General features: G+C 42.1%; 1 protein-coding gene across 1 annotated transcript in view; it reads left to right on the forward strand.

Moving 5' to 3' along the window:
• Positions 1–3,999: 3,999 nt before the first annotated feature.
• The window catches only part of TPH2 (tryptophan hydroxylase 2), a 60,135-nt gene continuing 38,263 nt past the window's right edge, over positions 4,000–25,871 (forward strand). The window contains exons 1-5 of the mRNA XM_040062240.1: positions 4,000–4,138; positions 6,745–6,897; positions 9,134–9,317; positions 9,426–9,526; positions 12,347–12,414. Coding sequence (XP_039918174.1) covers positions 4,034–4,138; positions 6,745–6,897; positions 9,134–9,317; positions 9,426–9,526; positions 12,347–12,414 — 611 coding nt within the window. The 5' untranslated portion in view covers positions 4,000–4,033. The remainder of the gene's footprint in view (positions 4,139–6,744; positions 6,898–9,133; positions 9,318–9,425; positions 9,527–12,346; positions 12,415–25,871) is intronic.

Raw genomic sequence — 25,871 nt, forward strand, 5'->3', positions numbered from 1 at the left:
CTTGGAGATTGATATAATTTTGGCCTTTTCCCAGTCTTTTGTCACTTGCCCTTCCCCATAGTTCTTAAAACAGTTATTGATGGCAGAAGTTTAATGAGCCTCCTCTGTAAGTGGTTTCTGTGTTCTCAATTGCTGTGATCAGACTCATCATGAGTGTTCTCCAACATTGTTTCATCTTGTTAAAAGCAAAGAGCTTATCTCTCTGCCCTTGCTATTAGTTATGATAGACATCTGTTCACAGTTGGCTCTTTAACAAAGACTGATGTAAGAAAAGTGCATTAAATATCTAGCCAATTTTAAGGTGGTTTTTTTTTGTTTTGTCCTTTCCTTGTTTTCAGTGGTCTGATAGCTCACTTCTCGCTGCTGCTGTAGCATTTTTTTAAAAAAGTTGCTTTTGATGTCCTCTATTAATGACTTTGAATTTTGTACCATAGCTTTCATCTATGTGCTTTTCTGCCTGTGTTTGGTAGCTTGGTCCTAGTTTGCATCTCCTACAAGCTCCTCCTTTGAATTGAAGGTAATAACGAACTAATGACTTACGCTGCTACTACTAAAAGTGTAGTAGAAGACAACACTTCCTCTGTAAAGAAATAGTTTCCTGATTAAACTATGTTTTCCCTGGAGCGAGGAAAGAACAGTCTTTCTGCCCTAGGTTACCTCTTCTTGGCTCTTGTAATATACTGAAGTTATTGAAATCCTTTTTTTTTTTTTTTTTTTTTTCATTGTTAATTTCTGCTTTTTTTTTTTTTTTTTTTCCGCAGAACTTTTGCTGAAGATTGTAAATTCACTTTAAGTTCATAATATCATCTGTATTCCCAGATCTTCCTAGCCAGCTTATCTTTTGGTAGATATCCTTGCCCAATGGATGTCAGTTGGTTAAAATCCCCTTAGTGTTACAAGAGCTTGGGATGGTTTTGCTGGTTGCTTGAAAATCTATACTTTCCATATCTTCATGACTTAAAAATTAAGTGTATATTGTCATCATAGATTTTTCAGCAGACCTACATTGCTCAGAGAATTGGAGGAGTTTGTGTGTGTATCTCTGGTAAACAGGAGCAGATTGCACATACTTCTTTCCTTTTTGAAAAAGCTCCTTTGGTTAGTGTGCTTGCCAATTGTTTCACAAAATCATTGTTTTACCAACAAAATTTTGACTTGAAAAGGTAGTGGGACTTCTATTTTCTGCTCATGTCAACATCTCTTATGCGAATAATTAGCACGTGTTCTCTGCCCTGCCTTTTTGACCTAGCTTGAATAATGATGGGGGTTTACATTTTAGATCCTTGTGGAAGCCATCTTCCTTTATGCTGTTTTGATATCTTTTCATAGCTTCATTTCTTTGTTCTGCCACATGATGACTTGAGGGGTTTTCCTGCTGTAGCATGCCTTGAGACAGAGGCTTGGTGATCTGGGAGAGCCAGGGATAAATTCAGATAATTTCTTGGTCTATACTAGTTTCTCTGCCCTGTGAATTTCAACCCCCAGTTAAATCAAGCTACAGTAAATGTTACAAATATTTTTAAGGAAAACATGCTGAAACTGGAAGTCGATATCTCTAGTGGAGGTAAAATGACTCAACATTGAAAACATCTCACAGATGTTCACTTTAGATTTCAGTTTTCACTTGAGAATTCTGCAAATCTTTAAGCTTAAAATGTGCATAGCTGAGGATTTCAGACAACAGTGACTCTGCTGTCTCATGAGAGAGAAAAAAGTGTGCAAAGAGGGCTGTGCAGTTTCTGAATTCTGATTATAGGCAATGTCCTTTGATCTGGTGCTGGTATGGCAAAGTCCACCTACAAAAATACAATTTGCAAAAGAAGAACTTCCTTTCTAGAGAGAAGCAATGTCCCTGTGGGACATATGGGCAGACAACATAGTTAAAACAATTGAAGCACTTGAGTCCTCCTACCTGTTATTAACACCTGCTGACACAATACACCTTTGTTTGTTTTGCATTCAGGAGTCATGCTGAAGAGGTTATGAGAGACAAAACCTTTGCTGTGCTCTGGTTATCGCACAGAGATGCAAGGATAACAAGGCTCTGGAGCAGTAGGGTCATTGATTTGTGTGATGTCCCAGCTGCAGAGTCAGGATCTGACAGTAGATAAAATCATGCTCTGTCACGCCTGTAGGTGGAAAGGCAGCTCAGTTGTGCTCAGTTTTGTCACTGGACCATTCAGAAAGTGCTAAGCAACCTCACTCATAGATTGTTCAACTGTAGGAACCGTGTCTGTGTATCTCATGCACAGCAGATAGGAATATCAAAATCCAAAGATGCTTTCCTATCATCAAAAGTAATGAGAAAACAGGACAGAGAACATATTTTTGTAACTTAGGGTATGAGACAGAGCTAATAATATGTGTAGACGTGCTTTTCTCTGACTGGGAAATGAAGTAAAACTTTGTGGGCTAGCATAACAAAAATGGTTGATTTGCATTAAAGGAGCAGGTAGAGGAAACAAATATTACAAACTTACTGCCAACAAGAAGAAATTATCTTTATTACATGTTACTCCTGGGAAACTCTGGACAAGTGAGTCAAAAAGAGTTTAGTTCTGGCCTCTCATGTTCTGAGGCAGCTGTGAACCTGTCCTGATCCTGAACATCAAGCATGACCATCCATTTCAAGAAGGGGAGCATCTGACTGACAGCAGCCAGTTTGGAGTGGGAGTGCTTTTTTTTTTTTTTTTTTTTTCCCCGCCCCCGATGTGATAAAACATAATTCCATGATATTCAGTGTGAGAAATTGAGAAAAAGCCTCAAATCTGTTGAGCTTCTGTGTTGTTCTTGTAGAAGAGGAAGACGATTTCCCAGGTGATGCTGATATGTAAACGATAGTTACGAGGTGTGGAGTCTTTCAACGGTGAAGGCTTTGAGGCTGTGAAGGGGGTTTGTCTGCAGCTGAGTTAGATGTGACGTGAGCTTAGCACCGACAGGTATACTTTCTGCTGCTTGCCTTGTGCAACTTCTTGCTCAATGTCCCACCTTCAGTCGATCTAATTTCAAACTTTTTTTCTCAATCCGTGTGATCTGTGTGTGTACCAAGCTAAGGCCATGCGCAGTCAGCTGTTGCGTTCAGCTAGTTTGCCTCTCTTTGAGGAGGCTCAGGGCAAGTCATCCATGGTACTTTTCAAGAGGAAGTAGTACGTTTCCCCTGCCTGGTGTGTTGGAACAGAGAAAACTGAGTCTGTATTTGAAGGAAACTGACACAGTGCTCCTAATTCAGATGTGCTGTCCGGTGCTACATGCTGTAAGGTAACCTATTCGAAGGATGTCGTGGAGAAATTTTGCAAGATGAAACAAGTGAGGAGGAGGTGGGACGGCAAGTGACTGTGACACGTCACAAAATGAATGTTACAATGAAAGAGAAATTAGAAATCCTAAATTTCGCAAGTAAGCTTGCAAATAGAGTTCCTTCAACCCTGCAGCCAAGTTACTGTTTCAGCAGTCGCCTTCTGCTCACTTAAACGGAGAGAGATGAATTTCTACACAAAAGAGTTTCTCGCTATCTCTGCACACCTCCCCTGTGCCGAAGCTCATCCCCTGCAGTTCTCTTTCATGCTGTCCCCACACTGCCGAGCCTGTTGCTCCCGGGCTCCGAGCCCTGCCGCGCCGCGCCGCGCCGCGTTGGAGGCTCAGGCCGGGCCGGCCGTGCCGCTCGGGGGGCTCCGGAGCGGAGCGGCGGCGGCAGGCGCAGGTGTGAGGGGAGGGCGAAGGAGCGGCCCGGAGCAGCCCCAGAGCGGTGGCGAGAGCCGCTCCGCAGCGGCACCTGCGCGGCTGCTGCCGGGGCCCGGGGCCGCTGCCGGCGTGAGGCGGCGGGATCGCTCGCTCCCCGCGCTGCGCCGTCCCGTCCCGCCCCGGCTGCTGAGGTGAGCGGGGACCCGAGCGTCCGCCTGCCCGCGGCTCTCGTCACCTGGAGACGGGAGTCCCCTAATCGCGTTTCCATCAGCCCCGGCGGACGCGTATAAAGGCGGCGGGCGCGGGCGAGGCGGGCAGAGCGCGGCGCTGCCCCCCGCCCGCCGCCGGCCCCATGCAGCCCGCCATGATGATGTTCTCCAGCAAGTACTGGGCGCGCCGGGGCTTCTCGCTGGACTCGGCCCTGCCGGAGGAGCGCCCCGCCGCCGGCAGCCTCACCGTAAGTGCCGGGGCCGGGGCGGGCAGGGCGAGCCGCCGCGGGTCGGGTGCCGCCGGGGCGCGGTGCGTCCGCCTTGCTCCGCGCCTCACGGTCAAGTCAGCAGTTTCTCAGCAGCTGCGGGGGCCGGTGAAACTAACTTTGCTGTCGAACCGGTGCCCGTTGAAAACGCTGCCTTGAAAGTGTCATAAATAGAAAAAGTTTCTTTTGCATTACAACGGGAACACCGTGCCAGGGGACTGCTGCAAAACACTGTCAGGAGAGAGAAATGGTTCTCTGAGGTGATGATATGGGTGCAACAGGGGCTTGCTTGGGTGGTTTCAAACATGGCATAAACTTCTGTATGCTCACAGGTAAATTTATTGTGACTAAATAAGGCAACCTGCTCTGAATAAATGAAATATTTAGGATTATGAAGGCTGTGACTCCTATAAAAATTTTGTAACAGATGAAGATTTTTATCGGTTGAGTAAAACCAGCAAAATATACGGGCTTGTGCCAGTTTTGAATTGGCTACTACTGTCTTTATAGTAAAATGTGGGCTATCCCTGTTTCTATATGCTCAGCTTCCATTGAAAGCATTGAATTGAATGGAATAAATTTGTTTTACTCTCTTTATATTTGAGTTACTTTCTTCATTGAGTTCTGCTCTAAGTGACTTCTTTTCCTGAGGACTTGCACTTGCTCCAGATAATTTTCATTAGGAAAGTTGGTCTGGTAGTCATTGTTTAATTATGAACTGTACTAATGAACGTGGCTGATAAAATTCAAGTTCATCCTCTTCTCATAACAAATAGGTATTTATTCTAGTTTTTAAATGCTTGAGAGGGTCCCTCAGTCATCACTTTGGGTAATGCTCTCTTGAGAGTATTAAGGAACCTGTGACAGGCTTGGAAAGTGCCGAGTGCCCTTGTTTTCCTCTCTTTTTGACAGTATTGAGATTCTCAGGTGCTCAGTTGATTCCATGATCCTGTGTGTACAGAACTTCTAGAAAGCAGCACACACAGAAAAACCACAGATGCTCTAAAAGCAGCACCTTTGTCACTTCATGTGGAGGTTGTGTGCTTGATGTATGTGAAAAGGACTTAGACAAATCCCAGATATTACAGAAGTTAAAAGTCACCTACCCCTACCTATCCCTGGGCAAACCTCCTATCATATCAGGTAGGAGCAGACTCATATAAGCTCAATTGCTAAAAAATAAATGTTCTAAACTGTTCATATATAATTCTGCAAACAAATTGCTTTTCCAGATTGTTTCCTTGTATACTAATATATGATGAGAAAAGACCACAGAGACTTCTTAGCACGTCCCGTAACAAGTTAAAACATGGCTGGTTTCACCTGTGCCATTTAAAGAGTGTTAAAAGATCTTTTTAAAAAGCTGAATTTTCAGGTTATTTTCTGTAAGCTGCTTTAGAAGTTACTGAAGGACAATTTAGTCCATTTGATATATTGAAATAGTGTATTTTTTAATGTCTATCTTCATATTTTTTATGGATTATAACAAAGCAGTTAACATCTCACTGGAGACTGATTTTTTTCTAGGAGTAACAGCCTAGGTATCAGAAAATGCAAGCTGCGTTTTGAAAATCATGGTCAGTGTTATAAAAGTTGTCTATAAAGACTGTACTGTTGGCATCTCAACAAGATTTAAGCTGATAAAATGACATTTTTTGTAAAATGCTGACCGAAATTTTGTTTAAAGCAGTCTTGGACTCACAAATAATGAGAAGAATGTAAGAGTGGCAAGGATGGTGTAATTTTCTGTATTTTTTGAGTTCCTCAGCCAACTCAATTTCTGTGGGATGTAAAGTTTTTCACAATGAGAACAATTAGCCATTGGAATAATTTCCCAAGAAAAGCAGTGGATTCTGCAGCAGTGGATAATTTTAAGATTCTGCTGGACAGGTTGCTGGGTCATCTTGTCTAGACCGTGCTTTTGCCAAGAAAAGTTGGACCAGATGATCCTTGAGGTCTCTTCCAACTTGATATTCTGTGTTGCAGTCTAAGTATTTCTGTTCTTTGTATAATCAACAGAAGTCTTGTTTTCTCAGGAAGAATTACATTATATGATAACATTAATTGTACTGCAACAGAGAATATAAAGTTTTGGCTTTAAAAGTAATAATTGTTAATACAAAAATACAGACCAGTGCACATCTCCGTAAACTGACTGGTACAGATTAGAATAGCGTCCCTGTGATTTTGCAGCAATATTCAGGTTACAATAACTGATCTGCAGGCTTTACCAGTAATTTAGACTGTCTCCATTTGCTTCACATTTACTTCTAATGATAGCATTGCCCAAATAATGCCATCATATTTGTATCCCATTTATGCTTTTCCTTAGGGATTTTTAAATTTAGTTTTAGTGTGGTTTGTTTTTGTTTGGTTGGTTGGTTTGTTTTGTTTTGCTTGGTATGAACTGGTCTTTTATACAATTATCTCTAGCAGCTGCCTTTAACCTGTGATTTTGATTTCAAGCATGATCTTTTCTTTCAAATTAAGCCAGGATGAGTTCTGTTCAGCTATTTTTAAACAAAAATTTCTCTTGCGAGAAATGCCTGTTTTCATCTAAAATGATCATGTCTTTAATCCGTTTGTAGCTAAACAGATCAAGTTCTGGGAAAAATGAGGAGAAGAAAGGGAATAAGGGAAATGGGAAAAGTGAATCTGCTTCTGAAGGTGGAAAGACAGCTGTGGTGTTTTCCTTGAAGAATGAAGTCGGTGGATTGGTGAAAGCTCTCAGACTCTTCCAGGTAACGTTTACAAATCATTTATGCTGGCTGGGCTGGGGACAGGTACTGAGGTCAGGCTCTCTGTTGATAACAATCTAATGGACCGTGGCAGGAGGAGTAGAGTGCAGCTATGCTCGCTCTGCAGAACTGGATAAAAGTAACTTAAAATTTTATGGACCATTGAACAAAGCATTTTGGGCCTGTAAAGAGTTTTCTGGAATTAAGTTTGACAGTGATGCTGATGTTCACATGATTCACTTTAGGTTTCTGATGTGATTCTCAACGCTGTAAATTAGATATGAAATTGTCTGTGCAGGCCACAATGAAAGGAGGCACTTTCAGAGAGCAGTTTGGAATCTCAGTTACATACAATCAGGTGATGCTGGTGGCAGCCTTGCTTGGTCTTCAAATTAGAGACACCTTGAAATGTTTGCAGGGTCAGGGTTTTATGTGTCTAACTGGAATGTAAATTGCGAGGTATTGGTTCCCACATAGATCCCCATGCAGTCAGTGCTTGTTGATCAGGCTCCTGGTCACAATGCTTGGAGGTGTGTCTGAGGAGCATTAAAGCAGCATGATAAAAGTCTTAAGCCATTCAGTCTGTGCAGGGAAGCGAAAGTTAGGAGTCTGCCTCTCAGGCCAGGGTGTAAGTGTGGGATCACTGGGCGTTACCAGTCCTCACTCATAGTAGCTGGCTCTGGGAATAGGTTCCCAAGGCTAGTGTAGATAAGACACGTAGATTCTCCAGCCAAGTAAAAGAGGTGAGTTAGACCCACAGGAGTGAGTCTGCCAGGAAGCAGTGTGTTTGACAAAAAGAGGGGATGAGTGAGTGAACAGAAGTTGCAGTAGGGGTTGTGTTTTCAATGCAGCTGTTCTCCAAGGGTTAAGTGTCTAACCTGCAGCTCTGGCTGAAATGCTGGTATGGGTTAATACCTGAAATTCTCGATTTAAACACCTGCTACCTCTTCTTGGGAATAGGCATAGAACTCACATTGGTCTCTTAAAATGTGCCTGGAAGAGGTGTCAGGGATGTCCACCCACATCCATGTAGTCTCTAAACAATTTGAGTACTGCAGAGGGGAGTGCAAGGTTTTGTTCTCAACTTAACCTAGGGAAGACAAAATTGAATTTATTATGTGATTGGGTTGCTACATTGTATACACAGTTATGGATCACACCAATGAAAGAACTATGTCAGTATATCCAGAAGTGTGAAAACAGACATCGCTGGTTGGCTCTACCAGAGGAGATCTCCCCCCGAAATGGACATTTATGTAAAATACAATGGGCAAGTGGAAATACAGACACAAATTTCTTCCCATTTGGAAGTCAACAAATGTTTTATTGGCTTCACTGAGTAAATGCAAGAATAGTTGTGAAAAGTAATAGATAGTTTCTGTCTAGCAAGAAAAAAGAAAAATCAGAGTCCATAGGAGGTCAGTCATGTTGAGAACAGCCATCTAATCCAACCTCCTGTTTTGAAGCAAGGCTGTCACACTAGATCAGGTCAGCCATAGCACATTATAGTTATCTGTGTTTGTATGATACCCTTGGCACACCAGTAGCTGTGGTGGGAGAGAGACCCCACAGGAAAGTTTTCATGCTAGAAGTATTTACACAGTTATGGCTGTTGCATGATTTGTGTTTGATGGGACACTGCAATAGAGAATAAATTGAGCTAGATTTTAATCATATTGCTGTTAACGCTTCATGTTATTGATAATTGCACAGTAGATAGGTGAGGATTGAGGCACATTTACTTTCATAAAAATATTTTCTTCCTTGCATAGTAAGGTACATCAAGTAGTATGTTTAATAACATCTGTTTAAGAGGCACAGTCAATTATATTTAAGTTAACATTATTGTTGTGAAAATTGACAGCTAAATTTGCATTAGAATTTAATATTTATAGCAAAGAGAAATATAGAATTGTATTATTAAAAAAAAAGTGTTATACTGTCCTCTGTAAGAGATTGTTTTGGTAAATAAAATGAAATAATTACTTGGCTTTCTTCATTAAAAATAATAATTTTATTTTCACTTTCCATGTAAGATTTTTTAAAATAGTTTAAAATAGTTTTTAAAATAGTATGTGTCACTAACTAATCCTGTAAATAGAAAGAGGAAATACCTTCAATAAAAAGGCCTTTTAATAACTGGAAAAACTTTCCTGAAGAATATGCCACCAAAATTGCTCTTCTCAACTTGCTCTTCTAGGTATGTCTGTATTTCATCTGTTATTTCATCTTTCCACAGGAAAAACACGTGAGTATGGTTCATATTGAATCACGAAAATCAAAGAGAAGGAATTCAGAGGTGGAAATTTTTGTGGACTGTGACTGCAGTAAGAAAGAATTTAATGAACTAATCCAGTTGCTCAAGTTTCAAACGAATATAGTATCTCTCAATCCACCGGAAAACATCTGGACTGATGAAGAAGGCAAGGCTGTTTTTGTATCACTTGGTTTAGATACTGACAGATGTTTTGCACAGGTATCTCCATGATCTTACACTCCAGTACATTAAATTTGCATTCTGTCTCCTACAGATCTCGATTGTGTCCCTTGGTTTCCCCGGAAGATTTCTGAGTTAGACAAATGCTCTCAGAGAGTTTTGATGTATGGATCTGAGCTGGATGCTGATCACCCTGTAAGTGTAACACAGAATTGTCCTGTAGATGATTTGTTGGGTTATTTGCCAGTCAAATAAAAAACCTGTTGGCTGCTGGTTGTTTTAGAAGATGAGGATTGGTTTCTCTTTGGTTACTTCAGTGAATTCATTTTCTTTTACTGTAGAAAGATACACAAAATGCAGGTCCCTCGCAAAACTTATTTACTGTTTAGCAAGCATATCCTCTTTTGCACTGCTTGCATTTCAAAAAAAAAAAAAAAAAAAAAAAGTTGATAAAAAGGTTTCAAACTTGAGAATTTAGACCAATACAACCTTCAGTTCTGCCAGAAGTAGCTCTTGGGTAAGTATTACAATTGTCAGTAGGTGTCAGAGAAAAAAAGAATTATGAAGGAATTATTTGGCTCTCAGGAGGCAATTACAAAATAAAACAGAGAAACATGTTCCTGCTTTTGATGAATGCAGCAGATGGGAAGGTGTCTCCATTGCTTCCTGACTTTGGTGGCAGGAGACAAGCCTGCATGCACAAGTTATATCTGTAGTAGTGTCAAGTGCTCAATGCAAAAGACAGAAAAAAGGGGTTTTTATTGTTTTATTTCTTTTGGCTAATGGCTATAAATGCGTAACCTCTGAGTCTTTAGATGGCAGATGATTGCAAGCATTTGTGTTAAAATATTTTCCCTTTCTATAAATCCGAGTTTCTACCTCTGAATGACTTGACTGAAAGATACTGGTGGTAGATAGTTACATTAATTCCTAAAAAAGGCTGGATTAAACTGGTGTTGTCGGAAATTTCCAGCTGAAAGGAAGTAGGCAGTGAACTAAGGTATCTGACCATAAGACTGTCTTGTAATAGAATCAATTAAACTCCAGCTGTAGATGGTAGTTTCCTTTGATTTTTATTGCACGCATTTTGTGCTGTGTGGGAGCTCAGGCACAGAATTCTCACCCCTGTGCACACAAGCCAAATGGACACCATCACAAAGCTCCATGGCAGCCCCACTCTCTCTGGTGTCACCTGCCCACATACCAGCCACAATCATCATCATCACCTTGCTTGGTTCTCAGCCTCCTGTATCATATGGGAGCCCTTCCCATACTGAGGGTCCATAGTCAGGGAGCACCTTCCGGAATCCTGGTTTCTGACGTGGACTTTTTGATGACAAACTAGGATTTAATTCACATTTTCTCCAAAAGAAAAAGCCTGTTGATTGTCTTCAACCCTATACCATTATTTGGTTCAAACAGAGTTTGTAGAGACAACTCATTCCAGCTTTGAGTTTATGGCTGTGACAGGCCTTTAGACGCTGTTTTATGTTCTGAGCTGGTACCTTAATTAAATACTTGAGCGCTCTGCTGAAAATTTGCCTTCCGATTTACAGAAAACAAAAAAAGACATTTGCATTATATGAATATATATTTTACACTTGGGAAGACTCTTACCAACACAATTTACACACCATTTGTTAGCCTATGCAGCATGCTAGATGTAAGAAATGGGGTAAGAGCCCTTGAATCTGTGCCTGGCGTTTGAAAGGCCACTCCAGGTACCTGCCCTGTTCCTTTGCAGTGGCATGTATGTGCCGGAGGACCAAAGGGAATTATCCTTTCCAGAACCTGTCAGGATAGCACCACTTCAGCAGCTTAGCCTTAACCCACTCCATAATGACTGATGATCTCAGTCTCAGTTTCATTACACTTGACAGCCTTTTAAGTCCCCTGTGCTGTCTTCCATCACTTTCCAGGTCTCCTGAGTAGTCTTTAGCTGAGTAACTCAACATTTACCCTAAAAGGTATTAAGGAGACAAGGAGGCTCCCCCAGATTACAGCAGCTCTTTGCTAGTCAGAGACGCTTGTCTGTGTAGGAATGGAGGTTTGAAGGATTTCTGTAGTCCTGTGAAATTCTCCCATACTCTGCTCCAGCAGCGCAGCTTTGGTTATGGAGCAGTAAAATGTCTTCTGTGTTTTATGGAAGCTCATATAAGTATTTCAAATCAAGCAATGCTATCCTTTCATTTGTTTCAGTGTTTTGCATTTGTCTGTGGGAGCAGTACAGAAAAAAGACATTTTAATTTTCATATTTGACTGGGGGAAACTTAAATGTACTTTCTGGGCTACTAACTGGGTAACTTACATAACTCTTTACCCTTTTTTACCTTCAAGAGATTGGCAGCCCTACTTTTAAAATGGATTATTTTTCTTGTAGTCCAAACCAGAAGTGTCTTTGTATTTTATAGATATAGAAGAGACCTTGTTCTAGTTTTGTTATAGCTCAAAGAGCTGTAACTGGTCAGTGTGTATGTATTATACAACTCTTTTGCTCTTAATATGGAAAAGGTGTCAGCTTACTGTAGCCCACGAGGTAGAGCCTTTCCTTTGTGACTCAAGCTGGTGCTGGAGGCTGATGGTTCAGATCCCAATGTGTTGGTTAAGATGACAACTGCTGAAATAAGAATCTTCAAAATGAGTTGCATGTGATATTTAGATGCTTGATTCTAGTTGAAGAAAGATGTATGAAGAATAGGTAGATTATTGTGCTATGTACCTGTCTGTAAATCTCAGTTCAGACCAAGGAAAACATGAGTGAGATGAAAGGACAGGAAAAAAGTTTCCCTTTTCAACTGGGCTGTACCTTTGCACAAAACTCTCCTGAAAGAACTCCTGTGGAACTCTGGTGAGGAAAATAAAAAAATCCTTATTTTCTCTTGCAGTCCAATAGACAGTGTTAATCAAAATACAATGCAACTAAGTACTAAATAAACACTTCAATGATTTATTTCATAATTCTTACAGCTAATTTTATGTCCTTATTGTAAATTACTCTCTTCTTCCTTGCTTAAGGGATTTAAAGACAATATCTATCGACAGAGAAGAAAGTACTTTGTGGATGTTGCCATGAGCTATAAATAGTAAGTACTGGCATAATTCTTCCCTGTGCTGCTGACTAGTTAGAATTCATGCTCTACTTAATTCTGTAGGATGAAGTTTAACAGGAGACAAAGTCATCCTTTAAACTTTGACTAGTTTAGTGTAGGCGATAAATTACGAACCTGATGCTTGGAATCCCGTTACATTTTTGATATAGCTACAGGCAAGTAAAGCATTTGTGTCTTGGTTTGAAAGGACAGGTATCTGCTAGGGAGAGGCGGGGCCTCTCTAGGAATGGGGAATTCCAGTCCCTTCCCTCCATGTTATTATAATTTGGAAGATTAAAAAAAAACTTTTCAGTCAGAGCTATAGGGAAAGGAATAACAATCCTTTACTAGTAAATATAACAGGACAGACAGACGACAACAGCAATAATAATAATAATAATAATAATAATAATAATAATAATAATAATAAAAAACAGACCCAAGGACCCCGAGGGGCTTTGTCTCACAAGTCCTGGGCAGTCTGATCTCTTGGGATCCCAAGAGCACCAAACCGAAACGGGGGAAACTCTGGGGCTGATGGCTGGAAATGGTGGGGTGTCCCCAGCAGACAGGGGGGTGCCCTGGCAGATGAAGTGAGCAGTGCTGAAGAAGCCACGGCGGCTGGACCCGAGCTGACCCAAAATCCGGCAGGGCAGGCAAAAAACTCCGAATTCCTGGGCGCTCCAACAGATGATAGAATTCTCAGGACTGAACCCCTCTGTTAACAGTGGAATCCACGCAGCTACCAGTCGCCCGACCGTCCTCCCCGGAAAAAACCGAGAGCCGAAAAAGAACCACCACCCTCAGTTCCTGGGAGCCTTTCCCTCCCGCTAAACTAAGTGATCCACACCCTTTTGTACGGGTTAAGCACCCTTTAACTATCAGTATTTAGTCTCCTAGCAACTTACGGGGGGGAAAAATTCCACAGGAAAACTTAACACCCAACAATTGAAAGGCAAGCACTTTCTTTCAGCTTGCCTTTTTATTCACAGCTGCTTAATATTTTATTCACAGCTGCTTAAACTTTGGAAAATATTTTACAGATATTTGCATGTCTTACTGACAAACTGCTGAATCATACATATCTGGCATCCATACATAGTTGGAAGAGCTCACTAAACAGCAAGGTTATTATTTTATTTTGATGCGTATACTGAGTTGAGGCCAATGGCATGAGGTTCAACAAACCATGTGCCAGGTCCTGCATTTGGGTCTCAACAACCTGGCCTCTTCTCCCAGATAACAAATGACAGGATGAGAGGAAACGGCATCAAGCTGCACACGGGTTTTTTTATTGAAAACGTGGTCGGGTGTGGAGTAGGCTGCCCAGTGAAGGGTTCAAAAGGTGTTTGGATGTGGCACTTTGGGACAAGGTTTAGTGGTGAACATAGCAGTGCTGGGTTAACAGTTGGATTTGGTCATCTTAGAGGTCTTTTCCATCCTTAACTATTGTATGATTCTATGATTCTACTGGATGCTGCAAAATGCCATTTATCGGTTTTGCTAATACAACTCCAAATTTCTTAGAATTTAGTCAGTACATTCTATGTAGTTAGAGAAGCTGGTGACTGCACACAAGTACACTGCAAGTGTTTTCTCATTCTGATTTTTTTCTCCACTTCAAGTCAGTATTTTCAATTTGCTACAGTCCCTGGAAGTTAGGAAACTTGCTGTTCTACCTACAAACACCTACTGTGTTGCAATTTTCTTGTCACAGAAGCACTCAACTAGTTCTAATCCTACTCTGGGTTTTATTTGCAATAGGTTTAAGCCCCCCTTCTCAAGGGAAAGAACATATTAATTTCATCTTCTTTTCCATTTTCTTCTCTACGCTTCTTCAGGTTTTCCGTTTTTTCTCCTTTGAGATTTCTACCTATGTAGTTTAAGAATATGAAATGTGCAGTTTTTTTCTCCACTTCTAGGAGGCACATCCTGTCAGGAATCAAGTCAAAACTGAATTTTTGGAGGTTTTTCAGCATAAGGCTGTTACACAAGCTGCAGAAGACTGGGGGAGACAGAAGGATTAACTCTGCTTTGTGGCCATATATAATTCTGATTATATTTTTCCTTTGCTTTTGTCCCATGCCAGTCATCAAGTTATAACCAGTCTTACACATGTGTAGGTGCTAGTGTTCTTTCCCTTTTCTTGCCACAGTGGTATTTGTTTAGCTGGGTGCTCATGGCATCCATCCAGCACACTGAGCTGCTACCTGCTGGGGCAGGTATTTGTTAGTAGAGAAGCTCTCCAGGCTGCCCAGCTAAGCCCTGAGTTTAGCCATCTTTCAACTGTAAATTGAGGTAGCTTTTTTGTTAGAATGTTTGTTTAAAGCTGGTTGATTTATTATCTTAAGTCTAATGCTTGCAGTGAAGTTAGTGCTTCTTGCCTAGCATTTACTGCAGTGTGAAATGTCAAGTGGATACCTGTGGATGAGGGCAGGCTGTATGTGCTCTTAGGCCCTTTGAGTAATTGGGATAGCTCTCCATTTATCCATGATGGTAGCAGAAGTGCTATGCATTTCACAGCTCTAACTTGCTGGTAGGATCTTCCTTCCTTCTCAGGCGCCTAAGTGCTGGAAAGGCGATGCAGCCAGCTAACTAAGCAGTAGTTGGTCTTTTGCTTCAAAGTGTGGTAGTTTTGTCCACCCTAATGACTTATTAAAGAAATATGGGTATTGATCTAGTATCGATACCCAACTGTGACGGACAAAAACTCTCTAACAGTTTAAAGTTAGAAAGTGTATGTTTATTACGGCCGGGCAGCACGCGGGATATTTCCCTAATTCGCACTGCGAAATTCACAGGTAATTACAAAGCCTTTTATTTACAAATGTGTTGAATATCCAAAATACAAACGCGTATTCATACCCCTGTCACCTCCCATTCCTCGCTTGGTATGCTAATTGGCAAAAAGGCTGTTAAGCATGCGTACTTTGTTTCTTAAAATGAGTCGGGGGTCTATTCTGGGGAGGGGTCACCCAAAATGAGGAAGTAAGATGAGTCTTCCTCGTCCTGACATTTCTACCTTTTCAATGCATTCATGGCAAGTGATTCCTTGGTAGAACTTACAGTTTCCTGTGTTCAATGGGTCCTTTAAGCAGGAAATCTGCAGCTATCTTGTGTCCTATTTACCACATTTTGTTTTTCATTACAAGCACAACTACATAAACATAAACCTGACAAGAAATAAGTTACAAAATCCGGGGTAGCTTATCTAAGATCTGGCTTTCTGTTAACTGCAAACAAAGATTACATATCTATTTCAGCTAGTTCAGCAACTTCCTCAAAATTAACGTCTCATTCCCCACTTCTTCTTTGAAATGAGTAAATTCTTTTACTCAGTATACAGAGTCTTCCTCATCTATCCAAGCTGTACAGCTAGTGTCTCTCAAGACTAAGCCATACGCCTTTGATAGTGATGTTAGAGCTGCCACTCGTCGTAGCATCCTCCAATTCCAAACAAGTATTACAATGGCTAACACTAAACTTATGCTGACCAAAATAAGCAACACGACTATAGGGTGGATTAAGGTATTCAATATTCCGGTTGCTGTTGGTAACTACTCAAAAAGCACATCCCGCCAATGATGAGACAAATATTCCTCAAGCCTTTTAAAAACGCCTTTGATGGTCTCTGTGTCATGGTGTATAGTCACAGCCTTTCTTGGCACTGGTGGAGTAATCTTGTTCTGGTTCTTATGGTCTTCAGTACATACCTGAGTGATGTTAAAGTCTTATCGCACTTATCGCACACCCTTCTGTTTTGAGCCTAAACTCTAGACATGTACTCAAGCATTTATCACAGCATTCAGGACTAACCCTGATGAGTTTCATGGGTGGATGGTAAGCCTCGTGGAACCCATCCTGTACAAATGCATACTTACATCCCCAAACATTTCTTCCCTCCCACAAGCTTGCATTTGTGACTTTTAGTATCTTGTTTAAAGCCTTACGAGAGTAAGGATCATAAGCTCTTCCTTGGCACTGGTATATTCCAGTCACATTATACCTTCGTGGTATTGCATTGACTCCTGTTATGGATAAGGTAATTACTACAATAGTTACAACTTTCCACATAATGTCCAAAATAACTCTTAGTCCATTTATTCGTTGTTCCGAGTGGGCTTCAGCTTCAGTTCGTTATCGCCTGGTGTGGCTTTCCAAATTCCCTCTGGGGCTTTCTTCACTCGGGAGTGATGGATCCAGGCCTTCTGTTCTTGGATCTTGATTGCAGTGAAGGTAGTGAGGAGCACCTGGAATGGTCCTTCCCACTGTGGTTCTAAGGTTTTTTCTGCAAAAGACTTAACATACACCTAATCCCCAGGCTGTACAATTAGGTACTGGCCCATCCAGTTCTCTGTTTTGAGTTCCAGGCACATATTTCTCAGTTTCTCTAAGTTGTTTATTTAGGCCCACCATATATCCATGTAGGGTTTCTTCCCCTACTTGAATGGATGCTGTTCCCTCTTGAACTGCATATGGCCTTCCATACAATATTTCAAAAGGGCTTAGTTTCTCTTTTGCTCTTGGTTTTGTCCGAATTCGCAACAAGGCCAATGGGAGAGCCTGAGGCCAGGGCAAATTTGCTTCTTGCCCCAATCTTACAATTTGTTGTTTAATCAAATGGTTCATCTTTTCCACCTGGCCACTAGATTGAGGGTGGTATGGGGTGTGCAATTCCCAGGTGGTGACTTATTTGCTGCACAATTTTCGAAATAAAGTGTGGTCCCCTATCTGAGGATATGGTAGTTGGAACTCCAAATCGTGGTATTATTTCTTGCAACAGTGCTTTGGTCACCTCTCGGGCCTTAGCTGTCCTGGCAGGAAAGGCTTCTGGCCATCCTGAAAAGGTATCAGTTAACACCAATAGGTAACGATACCCTCCCTTCCTGGGCAGTTCTGTAAAATCAATTTGCCATTGTTGCCCAGGTCCACAACCTTTCCCAATTTGTCCCACTTTAGGCTTTGGGGTATTTTTAGGGTTAGTTCGGAGGCAAAGACTACACGCCCTGCCATTTCCTGGCCATGATTCTTTCTTTCAAATGGTTATACAGGGCATCTATTCCCCAGTGTGTTTTCTCATGTTCCCTCTGTACTAATGACCACAACAAATAGGAGGGTACTACAAGTTTCCCTTCTTCTGTTACAGCCCATCCTTCCTGGTTATAGCTTGCCTTTTCTACCTTGATAAGTTTCTTATCTTTCTTATTGTTCACTGGCTTACCTTCCATAGAAACTTTTCCCTCTGGAATCAATGCTGCCTCAACAGCCTTATCAGGTACCTCACCTTTTGCTGCTTCTTTTGCCTCTCTGTCTGCCAGCATATTCCCTTCTTCCAATTCAGAGCTCACTTTTTGGTGTGCCTTTATGTGCATTATGGCTACTCTCTCAGGTAGTTGTATGACATCTAATAGCCTCAGTATCTCTTGTGCATGTTTAATACTCTTGCCTTGTGAATTCAGCAGTCCTCTTTTCTTCCAGATGGCTCCGTGAGCATGAACCACTCCGAATGCATACCTTGAGTCCGTGTAGATGTTGATCTCTTTTCCTTTTGCCAGCTCTAGGGCTCGGATTAAGGCAATTATTTCAGCCTTCTGTGCAGATGTATTAGTTGGTAATGATCCAGACTCTATTACCTCTCTGCTTGTGGTAACTGCATACCCAGCATGCCTTCTTCCACTGATGACATAGCTGCTTCCATCAGTAAACCACGTGTCAGCATCCTCAAGCGGGGTGTCCTTCAGATCTGGGCGGCTCAAGTAGGTGGCTTCAATGGTCTCCAGGCAGTCATGGATCACTGGTTCTCCCATACACCCACTGAGGAAGGAAGCTGGGTTCACAATGTTAGTTACCACAATTTCAACATCATCTTGTTCTACCAGTATGGCTTGGTACTTCAGAAATCTCTGTGGGGAGAGCCAATGTCCCCCTTTTGCCTCAAGGACTGCAGACATTGTGTGATATACTAGCATAGTCATCTTCTGGCCTAGGGTGAATTTGTGTGCTTCTTGGATGTTTATTGCTACTGCTGCAACTGCTCTGAGGCACCCTGGCCATCCTTTAGCTGCTGTGTCCAGTTGCTTGGAAAGATAGGCCACTGCCCTCCGGTACAGGCCTAAGTTCTGTGCTAATATTCCCAAGGCAATCCCCTGCTTCTCATGAGAAAACAGGAAAAATGGTTTACTCACGTTTGGAAGTCCTAGGGCTGGAGCTGACATAAGGGCTTTCTTTAGTTGGTCAAAGGCTCGGGTTGCATCTTTTGTCCACTGAAGATCTCTGCTCCCTTCCGTGATCAGGGCATACAGAGGTTTAACAAGCAACCCAGAGTTATAAATTCACAGTCTGCACCACCCTGTCATGCCTAAAAAGGTTCTTAGTTCTTTCACTGTCTGAGGTTTTGGGGTCTGGCATATTGCTTCCTTGCGATCCTGCCCCAGAGTCCTTTGTCCAGCACTTACTTCGTAACCCAGGTAAATGACTGTTTGCCTCACCATTTGGGCTTTCTTCTGGGATACTCGATACCCCTGCAGGCCTAGAAAGTTTAGGAGGCTTACCGTCCAGTCCACGCATGTCTCCTGGGTCCAGGTGGCTATTAAGAGATCATCCACATACTGGAGTAACTGTCCTTCTCCTGGTGGAGGTTCCCAGGACTCTAAATCCTTGGCAAGCTGTTCCCCAAATATAGTGGGGGAGTTCTTGTACCCCTGTGGTAACACACACCATGTGAGCTGAGTTTTTCTTCCAGTTTTAGGGCTTTCCCACTCGAATGCAAAAATTTTCTGGCTGGCTTCATGGAGAGGGAGGCAAAAGAAAGCATCCTTTAGATCTAGAACAGTAAACCAAGTTAGTTCAGGTGTTAAACAGGTTAACAAGGTGTAGGGATTGGCAACCACTGGATACAAGTCTTCAGTTACCTTGTTAACAGCCCTTAAATCTTGTACTAATCTGTATGACCCATCAGGTTTCTTTACTGGCAGAATAGGAGTATTAAAATCAGATTGACACTCTCTCAGTAGTCCTAGCTGCAGAAAGTTCTCAATAACTGGGCTAACCCCTTCTATATCTTCTTTCTTTAGAGGGTGTTGTTTAACCCTTACTGGCTGTCCTCCTTCTTTAAGCCTGATTTGCACTGGTAGTGCATTCTTTGCTCTTCCTGGTATATTGGAGGCCCACACTCCTGGAAATACTTGATCCATTATTTTCCTAAAATTTTCCTTTTCACTTGCCACTTCAATTTCTTTGGTTATTAGCATTAAGTTTAACAGTTCTATATATTGTTGATCCTTTACCTCCAAACTAATTTCCCCATTTTTGAATATTATTCTTGCTTCCAGCTGCTCTAGCAAATCTCTGGCCAAAAGTGCAGATGGAGCATTAGGCATGTATAAAAATCAATGGATGCCCCACTGTTTTCCCAATTTATACTTCAATGGTTTGCAAAAATAAGCTCTTTCAGATTGGCCAGTTGCCCCCTTTACCATAATATAGTCATTGGTTACAGGTATTAGGGCCTTATTTAACACTGAAAATGTTGCCCCTGTGTCTATCAAAAATTTCACTTCTTTTTCTTTGTTCCCCAGTTTAACTATAACCAGAGGGTCCCCTAGGGTAGGGCCCTCCGGTCCCCTTCAGTCCTCTTTTACATGAGCAACTACCTTTTCCCTTTTCTGATCACCTTTTCTATGTTCATTACCCTTTCTTAATTCTGGGCACTGGTTTTTCCAGTGACCAAATTTCTTACAAAATGCACATTGATCTTTTCCTAGTCGGGGTGGTCCTTGTTTTGGTGGACCTTGCCCATGTTTTCCTTTTTCTCCTTCTTTTACTACTGCTGCTAGTTTCTTCATCCCTTGTTTATACCCTTCTTCCTGGTTACTAAAAACTCTCCAGGCCTCATCTAATAAAGTTTCTAAATTCCGTCTGTTTGGGCCCCGGATCTTCTGGAGTTTCCGCCTGATATCTCCTGTGGATTGTCCTAAAAATAAGTTTATTAATTGCTGTGTTCCTTCATCAGATCCAGGATCCAGGGTGGTGTGTCGGCGCCTTGCGTCTCGCAGGTGATCTAGAAATTCAGAAGGTGTTTGAGAGGGGCCCTGTTTGATAGCATATAAGGCTGACCAGTTTATGGTTTTGGGGATTGCTCTTTCTAGCCCTTTTACTATTAGTTCTTGGTATCTCTTTAACCGCCCTAACTCCTCATCATCATTAGGATCCCAACCTGGGTCTTGAAGGGGAAATACATCTTTAACATCCTCCTGTGTTGTCCTACAATCATCTTCAGCCAGATCCCCAGCTACTTTCCAAACTAATTGTTTCTCAGTTTCTGTTAAGGCATCAAGTAGCAGTTGCAGATCTGCCCAATCAGGCGACAAGGTGAATGCTGCTTAATCATAAACTTCATTTTCTTAGCAACCCCTATAGGATCACTTCGATAGCCCTTAGCAATCCTTTCCCAAATTTCTAAATCAATTGAGGAAAAAGGAACTTTAATCAGTTTTGTTTCACCATCAGAGGTTATTGCTTGTCTTAGAGGTGCTTGTATGACCTCTCTGGTTTGTTTTCAGGTCCTTGATGCTATAGGTCCTTGTGAGGGAATCTTAGGACCTGGTGGGAGGGGTTCAGGTTCATCCCACTCACTGTCACAGCTAGGCAGTGGTGGATCCCGGGGTTTAGGAGTGGGTGGAGAAACCCCTACCTCAATTGCTGTCCTCCCAACGGAAGATGAAGCTAAAGATGAAGTGGAGGGGGTTGGAGTCAATGATGGTTCTGAATTTGCATCCCCCACCACCCTCCTCCTTTCCTGCCTCCTAGGGGCTGGCTTAAGTATGTCTTCTGTCTCTTGTTCCAAAGCCTCTGCTTGGTATACTTTGTCAGGATGGGTGCACCTCTGATTTATCGAGCAGGTACTACAACACCGTTTGGGCTTCCCTTTAGTAGCTTTATTATCCTTTTCAAGGGCTAATACTAAAGGATCAGATGGTGACCTCATTCCACAATCCCTTTGTCATTCGGGATGATTCCTGAGAGTGAAAAACGTATCAGCATAAGCTACTTCTTGCCACTTTTGTTCACGCCGAAGGAAAGGCATCAATTGTAATAACGTCTCATAGTCCAGTGTACCGTTTACTGGCCACTTCACGCCTTCATCAAGTTTATATAATGGCCACCATTGTGTACAAAGCTTAGCAAGCTCCCTCTTAGTTTCAGTACCACCACAGCCCACCAGTTCTTTCCAGTGTGTTAAGATACACCCTAAAGGGCTTCCTCTGGGAATCTCTTTGCTCTCACTTGCCCCCATGTTTAGAATCCCTTTTGGTCCGAGATGTTACAAAACACAAAGTAGACGACTTCAATTGTGCTTCTCAGCACCAAAAATTTCTCGGCTATTTCTGCTAGCTCTGGGCATAAGTTCTGGGCTCTCTGCTTTCTGCACACAATCAAAGCCTTTTCTTAGAGAGACCCAACTCCAAACACCAACCGTTTTAGGTTCACAAAGAAAATAGCCAGGGCTCCCTCACGACCCCAAACACACTCTACCAGAAGTTTCAACAAGGTCTCGCCGAAAAATCATACGGATTTTGGCCGGGACACCACCCACAAATCCCTCCGTGAGGAGGAGGTGGGGGGGTAACCCTGATCCCACGCTGCCTCTCCACTCTGTGGTTAAGGACTACACCACCAGGACTTTAAAATATTGCCACACACTCTAGCAACTGCAAGCCTCACAAACAAGCAAAAACGTTTTTCCCTTTAACTAAAACACTCACTCGCCAAAAGAACTTCTTAGGGTTTTACAGGGATTTTAGAGACACGGTCCGAGACTGCAGAGCCTGGATTCCCCCGCAGTTACCAGGGAAACAAATCACCCCCTCCCAATTCCTGGGGCTGGCTCAGGTTTCAAACCTCCTTACGCCGCTTGCTCCTTTTAGTTCAAATATAAACAATTTAAACTTACACAAATGCTTTTTTTTTTTTTTTTTTTTCCCCCACCTAACAAAACGTCAGCAAAATCTTGTTGCCAAAAGCACTCGCTGTTCAAGCTCACACACAGTCTAATTCCCCTATAGCACACAATCATGATACAACACAAACACTTTAAATCCTTCCGTCCTGCAAACAGAGGTATCCCTCCACTGCTCAGGCGGGGAATTCAAAAGGCTTTTACAACTTCAAGCTTGCAAAACTCCTAAAACCATTTACACACGTTACTAACACACTCCAAAATCACACAAATCAAAACGCTTACACAAACTCCCACAGACCACGATACATACGGTGCACCAATAATTCTTCCACACCTGAAGACACAAACACACAAAACCACGAGACCACAGAACACGGATCCGTTCACACCACACACACTCCGTGCACTCGGGGCCGCAATCGGGATTTTCCGGGACCCACAACGGGACCCTTCGCGTCCCAGCACGGGCTCGCCACACGGATTACGGATTGTCAAGGTACCTTTAAACCACAAACTGTAACCGGAGCCACCGCTGCTCCTAATACACAACAACAACAACACCGGTTATTTTACTGCCGCCGCTGCCTCCTCACGGGACACGGACTACCAAACCACTGATACCAAGCTCCGCAGAGCTGTCACAACTTTTACAAACAAACCCAAGAGGCGTATGTTGTGCACGAGACGTCTCTCAGTGTCTTACCAACCGCCTATACCAAGGTACCTCTTTTCAAATATAAACATACCTTTTGTCCGTAGTTCCAGCAGGTTCTGGTCTTTTCCCGGGTGGTCAGTGGGACCGCAGGAGCCCTCTTCCCAGAAAATTCCGGGTGGGCGCCCAGAGGGGTCCTGGACCCCGCTGGCCCCACGGCCAGAGAGAGCAGTCTCCTGCCTGGCTCGCCAAAATGACTTATTAAAGAAATATGGGTATTGATCTAGTATCGATACCCAACTGTGACGGACAAAAACTCTCTAACAGTTTAAAGTTAGAAAGTGTATGTTTATTACGGCCGGGCAGCACGCAGGATATTTCCCTAATTCGCACTGCGAAATTCACAGGTAATTACAAAGCCTTTTATTTACAAAAGTGTTGAATATCCAAAATACAAATGCATATTCATACCCCTGTCACCTCCCATTCCTCGCTTGGTATGCTAATTGACAAAAAGGCTGTTAAGCATGCGTACTTTGTTTCTTAAAAAGAGTCGGGGGTCTATTCTGGGGAGGGGTCACCCAAAATGAGGAAGTAAGATGAGTCTTCCTCATCCTGACCTTTCTACCTTTTCAATGCATTCATGACAAATGATTCCTTGGTAGAACTTACAGTTTCCTGTGTTCAATGGGTCCTTTAAGCAGGAAATCTGCAGCTATCTTGTGTCCTATTTACCACATTTTGTTTTTCATTACAAGCACAACTACATAAACATAAACCTGACAAGAAATAAGTTACAAAATCCGGGGTAGCTTATCTAAGATCTGGCTTCTGTTAACTGCAAACAAAGATTACATATCTATTTCAGCTAGTTCAGCAACTTCCTCAAAATTAACGTATCACTAAAACCAAAAGAGAAACACCTTTTTGCAAAATAACATAAAGTTATCCTGCATATTTCCAGAAAATAAAACAAATAAAGGGAAGCAAAACCTTTTCCTTCTTTAGATTTTGAAGGCTTAAGAACATTTTTGCAGGCACATTGCAAAAATTACACAATCCAAAACAGAGGTTATTTGAGGACCAGACCTTGTACTTCAGCAAAACTGCTCGGATGTATTCCTTCATTCCACTCATCTTTTCAAACCTTTAAAAGATTTCAAACTTGTCCTACTATTACAAGCAGAATGAAAAGAAGAGGCTCCAAATACTCTTAGCTGGGACCAGAAAAACTGGGAGGCCAGTTCTTAGGGCAGTTACCTAACGTGTCAAAAATCTCATTCCTACTTCAGGTCTCCTGCACTGGTTATCCTTACCCCCAGGGACATGCTCTGTCTGCTGGTCTGTGCAGCCAGTCTGCCTCTGGGTATCCATGGAGGGACAGCCCAGGGAGAAAACCTCAGTATCCTGCTGCAGCGCAGCCCAAGCCATGCTGAGGAAAGACAGATATGCTCAGGGAAGACTGTGCTGCTGCAGCTGGGCTGTTTCTGCTACCCATGCTGTGGAACTCAGAGTTACTTTAGGTGTCTTGACACTATATCACAGTCTCATCACACTCTCTTCTGCTGTCTAATGACTATTTACTTATTTTTACAATAAAACCAGCTCTTTTACAAGGGCTGTTCTCCTTGGAGATAAACATCTTTCAGTGTCTTCCAGGCAAGTGACCTCCCTAATCACTTACTGAGGTTTGATGTGTTTCTACTTCTAATTTTCCATTGTAAAAAAACCAACAACTCCCACTTGTTTCCTTAAAAAACAAACAAAAAAACCAAAACCAAAAACACCCAGAGATTTGGCTGCAAGGAATTGGCTCCATAAAAAGTTGAGTTGAAAATCCCAGGTCAGCATTTCCTTTATGAATTGCTACTGTTCTATAGTCGTAGATGCTTTGCTTTGCTTGAACATAAAGTGGTGTCTGAAATGAGGAGAGAGAAAAAAACATTACTAAGTGAACTTGGAAGAGCGGGTATTTACTACAGCTGGCTGTTAAAGGAAAAGACATGTTAATAGAGCACAGCAGTGAAGATTCAGTGTATGAAATAAATGAACCAAAAAAGCCATAAAAACCCATATTCCTCCCTCTTTCACTTAGCTTCTATCCTAAAGATAGTGAAAATGCATTAATCTTGCTAATTAGTCCTTTGAGACTGATTAGGGTTTAGAAAAGTGTTGAGAAAATTAAATCTGTAGGAAACATATGATGTTTAAGAGGGAATTAATAATATGAGTCGATAGCTCATGACCATGGCAAAGTGGAAAGACCCTATTTTAATAAGGAGAAATAAAATTTCAGATTAGGTTAGCATGTAGAGTCATCTTAACCACAAGGAAACTGGCTATAGGATTGGCCATTTCCATGATTTATTGAGATCTTTGAGTGCAAGGTGGGTCTTGCATGTTGAAATAAGAAGTTAAGAAACACAAAGTTTGTAGAGATGAAGGAAAAAGATATGGATCCTTCCACAAGTCTGGCTGCCTTGATTCTCTCTATAAAGAAAGCAGTCTCATGATTAGCTGGAAGTAAGATCAGCTCTCCTAGGCATAAAGCCTGTTAAAGAATTAGCGTTCAGCGAACCTTGCTTCAGTACTAATGAATTTTTTGAAACAGTAACTAAATTACAAACTTTTTAGTGAGAAGGGAACAAGCTTCAGATCCTTGATTGTGCTTATGCCTTTCTAGTGCCAGGCTAAATAGAAACGTGAGCTTTTCTACTGGTAAAACATATCTTCCTACTTGATGTGCCAGTGCTGACCCATACTGGTAGTATCCATAGCAGAGGTCAGGCCTAAGGAGAAGGGATGAGGCTGAGTATTCTGGCAAGTGCAAGTGCATGG

This window comes from Hirundo rustica, chromosome 4, assembly GCF_015227805.2.
Source record: "Hirundo rustica isolate bHirRus1 chromosome 4, bHirRus1.pri.v3, whole genome shotgun sequence".
Classification (NCBI taxonomy): domain Eukaryota; kingdom Metazoa; phylum Chordata; class Aves; order Passeriformes; family Hirundinidae; genus Hirundo; species Hirundo rustica.